The sequence below is a fragment of the Talaromyces amestolkiae genome, assembly GCF_001896365.1.
Source record: "Talaromyces amestolkiae strain CIB chromosome Unknown scaffold22.1, whole genome shotgun sequence".
Lineage (NCBI taxonomy): Eukaryota > Fungi > Ascomycota > Eurotiomycetes > Eurotiales > Trichocomaceae > Talaromyces > Talaromyces amestolkiae.
Window position 1 is genome coordinate 374093 of NW_024468058.1, and position 9836 is coordinate 383928.

The 9836-nt window shown below is 45.2% G+C and overlaps 1 protein-coding gene across 1 annotated transcript; it reads right to left on the reverse strand.

Annotated features, from left to right (window-relative positions):
* Nucleotides 1-135: 135 nt before the first annotated feature.
* On the reverse strand, nt 136-9344 carry BHQ10_009098 (uncharacterized protein; the record flags this gene model as incomplete). The annotated part of the gene is made up of 13 exons (XM_040881976.1): nt 136-302; nt 365-1121; nt 1616-2204; nt 2277-2418; nt 2492-2609; nt 2663-2986; nt 3676-3802; nt 3913-4819; nt 7939-8239; nt 8295-8507; nt 8563-9164; nt 9216-9293; nt 9338-9344. The coding sequence occupies 13 exons, from the start codon at nt 9342-9344 to the stop codon at nt 136-138; spliced, it is 4332 nt and encodes a 1443-aa protein (XP_040737600.1).
* Nucleotides 9345-9836: the final 492 nt, after the last annotated feature.

Genomic DNA, 9836 nt, shown 5'->3' on the forward strand with positions numbered 1-9836 from the left:
CTTACTTTGCTGGGAGAAACCATCAGGTAATAATCGGATCAATACTTCCACTTCTCTAAGTATATATAATGATGATCTTATTCTGAACGAGGTAAAATTCATTCTCCCTCCTAACTGAGCGATGCGATGGGTTGACTACAATGGCACACCATTAAGCAATATTTTCAGTATTCGCGAGTGCTTTATATCGTTCGCACGAGCCTTCAATTCATCCACATCCCAATTGACCCATACAAACTTCCCCTTGAGAAATTCGGCCTCATGAGACGCAAGCCAAACGAGAAAATGAGCGGGGAGCTCGACTACAAATAGAAATTAGTAAATATCTAGTCAGAGACATACAATCAAACAGACGTCTGCTTACCTTCGTCTACCCCCACGCCTGCTAGCTCTGTATTGGCATTGATCTCGGTGTTCACGACGCCAGGATGAACATTAACAATATGTAAATCCGGATTTTCGATCTGCAGGTAGTCGAACATCTTCGTATTTGCAATCTTGGTTGCTGCATAGGCCCAGGAACCAGGCATAACACTGATGTGTGAAATGCACGATGAGATGTTGAACACCTTAGCTTTGGGCGCCAGTAAAGGAAACATCGCTTGAACCGTGTTAAAAGCGCCAACCATATTCAGCTCTAGGCCTTTGCGGTACTCATTCTCATCATAGCCGGCGACAACTCCGGGCGTCTGGAGGATGCCGGCGTTGTGTATGAAGATGTCAATATTGGATCCTCCAGCATGCTTGATGGCACTGGCGAAGGCAGCATCTAAAGCCATACGCTGGGTCAAATCGACGCTTTCAAAAACCACCTCAGTTGTCCCATTCGGGTTGGCTTTGTAGATCTCTTCAGCAGCGGATTGTAGTCTATCAATACGGCGCCCAAAGATCGCGATGACTCTGGCACCGGCCTGCGCGAAGGCGATCGCAGTGGCCTTGCCGATGCCAGTACCGCCGCCCGTGATGAAGACTACACTCCCAGAGACCTGTAACTCAGAGCGGAGGGGCGAGATTTGGGGGTAAGGTTTGTTGTGCCATATCTTGGTGAAGGATTCAAAGTATTTATCCCCTGGGTAAAGCTCGGTGTCGCTACCCATCTTTGCGTCAGTCCGACTCAAATTCTATTACGAAAAATGATCAGTCAATCAAGTAGTATGGTCTGTATCTTTCTGAAGGGGAGAGATTTCCATAACTGGTGGCATTTGAATACTTATATACGTATGCTAACATCATCATACCCGGCCAGCAACTAATCGATTCAGATCCAAATTCAAGTATTCCAGTGAGACTGTACTCCGTGGAAGACACGCTGATAAATGGTAACTTACTGATTGCTGGACTGAACCGTACGGACAAGGCACCGGAAGACCTCCGCGGAACCCAATTAAGTAAGCCGGATGATAAAAATTAGTCAGACTCTTATAGAATTTCAAATATTTGATGTGAACATCTAGGATATTCTATGATGCAACTCCAACTATGACACCACAACGCATACCTATTGATAGCTCAAGTTTACAGAACCCTAAGCTATCTTATGTCTCAACAGCACTTGGGACAATGCTTTATATCGTCAGAGGAAGGATTTCCCTTAGTATCAATATGCAACTCATACGGCGATAGACAAAAGAGCACCAGCAAACATCTGTATAGCTAGACCCCAGACTCCATAACCAAAGCTGATCTGAGATAAAAGGTTGTTTGCAGCGCCCTTCTGCCCTGTAGAAGAGCTCACAGCACCAGTCGTGGAGCCTGTTGTAGTTTTAGAGGCCCCAGTAGTAGAGGCCCCAGTAGTAGAGGTCCCGGTGGCGGAGGTTCCAGCAGCAGGGGTTCCAGTAGCGGAAGAAGTTTCGATAACAGTTCCTGTTCCTGCGGCATTTTTGGCATTATATGGAGCCGGCGTAATGACGGATATATAACTTGGGAAGATAGAATATGTGTAAGGAGCCGGAGCACTTGTGAGACTGCCACCTGCAGTGGTGTCTGAAAGTGGCGCCGTTCCGGGATAGCCTGAGGGAAGTTGACCTGGGTTGTACCATGTACTTGCGACTGTGTCGATGCCAAATGAGCTAACACACTGTCCACCATCCGCGAGGATAGAGCATTGATCAGAAGCTGAATTGTTGTAACCAGACTCAAAGGTATCAAGCATTAGGCCGATGTCGAGATCGGAGAGGTCATTATGGGGGCACAGCTCGACAATACTTTAAAACCGGTTCGTCAACATCGTAAAAAAACAGTTCTCGACAAATGCGCAGTACTAGTTGGTCACTCACTCTGACATAATAGATGAATCCCAACAGCACTGACAGCTAGCCTCGGCACCAACACCAGCAGAAACTATGTTATAGGACGAACAAGGGTTTTGGTTGGCATAAGTCACGGTGAAGTTCCCCCAGATGTAACCTAGATTGCACACTGCACTCCAAATAGCCTGTAAGTGGGTGGTTTTTGGTAATTTTTAACTTTGACTGAAGCTCTTTTGACTTACCACATCCGCCAGGGGCATTATCTGGTGCAGGATAATAGGGAACAGGTGTCGGGCCTTGTTCTAGATCTGCACCAGTGAGATATTGAAGCACAGTTTCTTGATAAGCACACGAGTAAACCTAGAGCCGGTCAGCATCAGAGGGGACTTTTGGGAAGGCAAGGTGGATCAGACCTGGTTCCAGCAACTCGTCAGCCAACAGCCGATATTCGCAGCCAACTGAGCATCTCCACAGCCCAACTCGCACTCCGTGAGTGTATCTGCTGAACAGGTCTTCTGTACTTCTTCCATGCATGAACTAAGTTGATCAATATTGTTCTGATAACATTGGAGATAGCCACTTGGGTCGACACAGCCTTCGCCGTTAGGGTTCAAGTTCGAAGCATCGCCGTATGCCAGAGACCAGAGGAGGCCCTGTGCTAGGATGAATGTTCCGACGACGGCCATGGTTAAAATATAGTTTGAGTTTTGAGGCTTTGGATAAGGATAAGGATAAACCTGAAAAAGCAATTAAATGGTTGAACAAAATTAAATAAAACAACGAGATGGTGGGCTTATCAATTTCTCCTGAGGCTAAATCCTGCGGCCAATCAAGCAGTCTCGATGCGGTAATGTTAAGCGATTTCAGCGATCTCGACTACAAATAGACCAAGGCACCAGTCTAGAAAATTTGGAAATCGAAAATAGCTATAACGAGGAAATTTAGCCGAGATGTAACCATGCTAACTACATGCATATATAATAGTCTGGTCGATCGATGTTGAATACGTGGTAGGACGAGGAGGCAGTGTTGATATTGTAGCTTGTTAAATAGCTTTGTTTCTCAAAGTCTTTCTCTTTGTCAGACCGTTTTAATAGTCATGGAGAGCGCCAATTACTCTAATATTGACATGATAAGGATGACCATACGCTTGGCAGAGTCCAGCACGACAATAACAACCAGGCATTGTGTGCCATGATCCCTAGATTGATACATTCGCAGACGACTTGGGCGTGTATGAGGCAATCGAAGAGTTAGGAATAACTGCATATTTCAGGATTCAATACCGATCAAGCGAATACAATGCACGTATAAATCCAGGTATCCTCAATCAACCTTCAAGGCGTCGTCGCCGAGAATCCTGAAGTAACTCAGTGCACAATTTTTGAAAAGATCGCACTACTTCACTTTGAGTGTGTTCAATTACCTTGTCGAGTATTCTCAAACCAGCTTCAATCAGTTGCTCATCCAAGGACAGCGTATCCTTCTGGGGCCTTTGCATGCCATTTACCGTCAACAGCATCATAGATGCCATATCGGAGCAGCCCATTATCCTGTTAAATCATAGCTAGTCAGCATCATCGAGCAGTGATATATTAAATGTACATGTGAGGGTGGATTGATAACGTGACTATCACTCAGCGACGCTGATGTGCATACTTACCAGAAGTTCCATCGATCCGGTGCGGGCAGAGCCCTAAGCAAGACAGCCAGATCACGCGCTTCATCCACCAATTCATCCCATGGAGACGGAAGGGTGGGCACTGTGCCATCCTTTGCGTATTTTCGTATACTTCCCACCCATTGAGAGTTCCAAGCATTTGCCTGGTTCAGCATATTTGTGCACAACATACTGGTAGCGTGCAAGACTCCAACGTATCGGAGAATATCATTAGTCACTCTTTCTAGGGCCATGGAGGCACTGAACTCGAGCGGTATAGAAGCTTTCCACGTAGCAAGAGCACGGGCTACACTCTCTAGCGCGTGAGATCGCTCTTCTGCATTGCGTTTTTGGGAGCGCGTTGAGTATAGATAGTCATAGACGCCCCCTTCAATAACAGCCAGCTGGATGCGAGTTACAAAGTAATTCATCTTCACATTTCCGTCGATGGTAGTAATTACACCTACACATATATTAGTATTATTATTCCCATATCCATCATCAATCTGATTCTCGTCATCTTCTTGAGAAGGCAGGTCGAGGTCAATGTCGTCATCAAGCTGGATTGATGGCATTTTCGACCGCATGCTAAGATCTTTGTCGAGAATATACGCCATCCAAAAAACGCATGCTCTTTCTCTCGCATTTATAGGATCTAGAAGCTCCGAGGAGACACGGTTATGTAGACCGATCTTGTGAGCGAGACGCATTGTTGTAGCAATCAATATCATTGCCTGTTGGAGATCTTGCGATTCTTGATGGAGTAATACCATTCCTACCAGAACCTGGATGTTAAGCAGCTGTATATCACCCAAAACGACGATTGAGAGAACCGACTCCGCTTTGATGAGATAATCGACTGAGAAGTGAGTGTTGTTGCTCCCAGCCAGACCTTGTCGGTGCGCAAGAGCTAGTACTACATTAATAGCAGCCCATGCAACCGGGTCTCTCTGTTGAGGCCCCAAACTGTAAAAGTTGTGGACTAGACGTATAAGGGATTTGGCGTGAAATAGCGGTAATATCGCGTTTGAATTCCTCAGAAATCTTTGAATAATAGGCAAAATGTGATGTAAGGGAGGAAGATGCAAGGACTTGGGAATGTTTCCCTGGTCTGCATTTTCAACGCCTCCTGTCGCTATTGTTGACGTCGATACCGTCTCAATAGACCTTTTTTCTTGTACCTGGAACTGAGCCTGAACCTCATTGTGCTCTTCAGCGACTTTTACACGCTCGCTTAGTTCCTCAAGCAGAGTTTCTAGGTGCTGCAATCGACTTTGTGTATTGCCGATACTATTGTCACTCTTTGCGGAGGAGCTCCGCTGTTTCTTCGATATGGACTTTCGACATGGCGCCGTGTAGGTACAGTCCTTTATATATGCAATACAGTGTGAGCAACGAGGTTTCTTTCTATCACACTTCATCTTGCGCCGATAACAGAAGTCACAGGTCTTCACATCGTATACTCGTTAGCCTTATTCAAGAGAAATATGCGTAAGACAATGATATCGCTTATACCTTCCTGAGAGCTTCTGAGCCCTCCATCATATCTTTTTTAGTTTTTAATTAGCTGACCAATATGGAGAATAGCAATCTGAGTTGCTACACAGAGGAGTATGTTGATTTCAAACTTGCAATGCTTGTTGGAATATTAAGTATTTACCTCCGCGGAAGCACGTCGGAAGTGACCGCTGACAAATCTGCAACCACTTAAGCACATACTTGGTTGATTCTCAACTGTCTATCATATGCTCTAGTAAAGTTGGAAATACTGTACAAGATCCGTGTAGACAATATGAAAATTAATGATACAGCTAAAACGCGTGTCATTCCCATCAATAATTATATCTGATCAGCTAACATAGCTTGAAGCGTCTGAAGCGAGAAGCAAATATGATCTCTTCAGTTCATACTATTTTTCTTCTATATTGGTATTTTGGTCATCCATGTGTTCTTTATCTTCGGGAAGGCGGGTGTTGATACCTCATACCAATTATTCGATGATATCTCCAGAAGTCATGAATTAGTCTTTAAGAGCAAAGGGAAGGCACTCTGGACCATGTGTGTCATACTGACAGGATAAGTTCCGACCTTCGAACTCTTTAGTACCAATCCAGGGCTTACACTAATGGGTGTTTGATCGTTTTCCTCTCTGTTCTTGCGGCCATCTCATAGAACCTTTACATTATTGACGGCGCCTGGGATATTCTGACTCATCTATGTTCTGATTTACTGGACTGAGACGAAGGTCCTTGCGCTAAAAGAGATTGACCGTTTCATTGATGTTGTGCGTCCCACTGATGTGTCCAGTACTGTTTCGGTTAATGGCGAGATTTTCAAGGTCCTAGAAGGCGTCCAAGGAGATAACGAGGACAAGGTTATGCAAGGAAGGGAGTATTGTAATGGTGAATTATAGGCAGAGTCTATAGAGCTCGAAAAATCCGGAAATAATTCAGATACACAGATCTCAGAATGACTAAGGGTGTCATGTATACTCTCAGATAATATTGAAAAATCGTCAAACAAAAGGACTATATAACTTTCAGCTTTCTGAACTTGGGTTTGCAATCCAATTGTGCATGTATCTATTCATCGTAGAGTCTTGAGAGAACATTTTCTAAAATGCGACAGGCTAAGTAGACAAAATGTGGTTCATGCGGGAGTCATTCATTCCTAATGATTTCTGGAGTATGGGACTGCATTAACAGAAAACTTTTGACACGAGACTATAAAGCAGGTACAATTCCCGGGTTGTTGGCTATATCTTTTGTTCTCCCCGTGCGCTTAACCTCATCTACCACCACCCTTCTTCAGATTGATACAGATGCAGATGTCTGTTAATTGATTATGGCTACTGCCGCGCATTCATGGTAGGGAACTCAATTCATGTCTCAGGCGCAACAGCCAATTCTCCTCTACCATCGTCTTTGCTCAATGTTGGGGGCACCTCGGCAGCTATCCAGACAGTCTGGATTCTGGACACAATTGGACATACACTCAGAGCGTTGGGATCTTCCCTTTTAGACGTTGTGCGTACGAGAGTCTTGATCCAAGATGTCGAACTAACTGAACAAGTCACCATGGAGCATTGATGGATAATGAAATGCCGCAATACTACCAGCCAACATATTGGTCACTGAAGGTGGAGATATTAGTCGTCATCGAAGCCTGGGCTGAGGTTGGTTCTGGATAGAGAAGGACAAATACGATTGAGAAGATTTAAGCTCTATCATATAGTACGACTTCAAATTTTTGAATATGTATTGATCCTATCAGCAATAACGACAGACAAAGACACCTGCAGCAATCGAGCCGACCCAATACACCTGAAAGGAGAAAAAAATAACGAAAGAAAGAAAAAATCCAGAGATCCGTCCGTTTTATCTCTATCGCAAATGAGAGACACAGCTCGCTTGATCGCAAATTCCACGTTGGGGGGTATTCATATTAAGACACGCTCAAATCACACACACAGAAAGATAAACGCAATCAGAAAAAGGAAGAGACTGTAAGAATGAAAACATTTGTCCTGGTCATGTAAAATCGTGAAGAGACGGTCATGGGAGGACTTGAATCAGGCTAAACTGATCATCCTGCCTGAAACAACACTGTCACGTCCCTTCGAGGATAATGTGGAGACTGCCGCTGTTGAAGACGACAAATCCAGATCCATCGTCCTGAAATTTTTCTCCACGGCCAACCTCACTTGCCGCACATTTCCCAGATTTCGTGTTGATTGGATTGCTCTTAGTCTCTCGAGCACAAAGCGACGTTGAGCTTCGTCTTCGAGACCTGTGCTATGCCCGATTATATATAATGGCCACATTACCGAGGCACTATTTGGGTTGGGGAGGGTGGAGATTAAATCGATTATAATGCTGACGAGGCGCTGCTTTGTGGCTGTGGGATTCTTGGATGCTGATGAGGATGATGAGGATGAGGATATTGTTGATGAGGTTGACGTTGACGACGACGTTGAGGCGCTGGAGGAGAAATATGACGATGCAGGCATTGAGCAGGTATGATATTGACCACTGTAAGTGACAGCTGCCGATGATAGCGACGACGATGAGACCAGATCACCGAGATTTTCTGTGAAATACAGCAATGCACTCAAACGTTTGATTTCAGCAATTTGTAGAATGAAGCTTTCCGTGGGCGATGTTCCTGCAGGCAATTTTTGATGTAGACTTTCCAGTCCCATTCCGACGTCTTCGCATTTTTTGATGAAGTCACTGTCCGTGTCTTTCACCTTGCGCCTCTGACGAGCCAGACTAGATGTCTGACTGACGAGTGTCATTAGACGACGAGAGCAGCCAACAGTTGTGTCAACCTGTGACATACATTAGCCTCTTTCCTCTGTGTGTATCGGGTCGAGGTGTACATACCTCATCCAGATCGTCATTCTCCAACCATTCATGTTCCGGCTCATCTTCATAGTCAAGCGGCGCCGTACGGCTCATTATATCATGCGCAACGAAATACATATTAAAGAACCGTTTCAGAGACTCCATTTGCGCCGACCCCGTGGGGAGATACTGTGTCATATCGAGCCCTCCGCGTAGATGGGTAACCCACGAAGGCGAACAATTATCCGAGATCTACTTCTGATCAACGTTTTACTCCCCACCAGGAATACTTATGATAGGAACATACGTCGTGAAAACATAGCATCATCACAGAAGCCACTACGCCAAAATGCGGTGTGCTTGTCCCATCAACTTGCGTCAAGCCCGTCAACGCCTTTTGTTTATACATGCATGCCTCTCGGGAATATCTCGTGTCGCCCAGCAAGGTCAGTTGGTTTGCCGATACGGCAAGGATGGTATTTCGGAACGTCGTGTATGAGAGTAACGGGATCAGCGACATGTATGGGTTTTGCGACGAGCTCAATGAGCAATTTGGTCCAATGGCTCCGATGAAATAGTCCAGTAAATATGCCTCGGAGTGCGTATAGTAACTCAATGGATTTCCGAGTGATCTTGTCTTGGGTATTTGATTGATTATTTGTTGTTGCTGTTGTTCGTGCTGTCCGAGTGCGAGCACCCAACGACCAGAGCCACTGTCGACGGTCGATGTTAATCCCGCGTCATTCTCGCCATCCTCCCAATTATCTGGTTCGCCGGTGAAATCGTTGTATGTTGTATTCAACCATATCCATTTTCCGTAGTATTGATCCAGGGGAACTCCGGTGAAATCGTTGTCTAATTCGAGGATCGGTGGCTTCTTGATTCGTTTGCATCGTTTCGACCAGGTGCCTATATGAACACACATTAGTAAGATTTCATATTTTGATTGCATAATCATACCCTCTCGTCCGAAGTGGATGCCGCGCTCAATCGCATCCTCGCGGAAAAGTAGCTTGATGCCTCGGACGCATTGTAGCCCTAAGCGCTCGCAACGTTTACAGCTCGGTTTTTCTTCTGTACACTGAACATGTTTCTCTGTTGTAAAACGTCAGCTATAACAAGTTTTTGGTACAGGTAATGCAAGAAGAGAGACCTTTGCATTGAAAACAACCAGTCCTGCGTCGATTCTCGGGCTGTTTCCGCTGACGGCTCGGCATCACTCATTCATTCACTCCCTATCCAATAACTTCGCTAAAATTCAGACACTCAAAACCGCGCGTAACCACAAAAAGACCCGTATGTGCGGATTGGATTGGACCACGGATAATGCAGCGAGCAAAGCGATGATTGACCGATCACAAATCAGCAAAAGCTTGAAAGTTAGGGGCCTTTGTACAACCACAAGCAAAGAACAAAAGGCGGGGGGTTGATGGGGGTATGTGGGTGGGAAAGGAAGATTATGTGTTGGGATTATGAATTGATAAGTTGACTATGGGCAATTAATCCGTGACCAGGGTTAGAGACTAGCCTAGACTAGCTGATTAATCGATGGAAGCCAATAGTAATCGACGATGAATAATC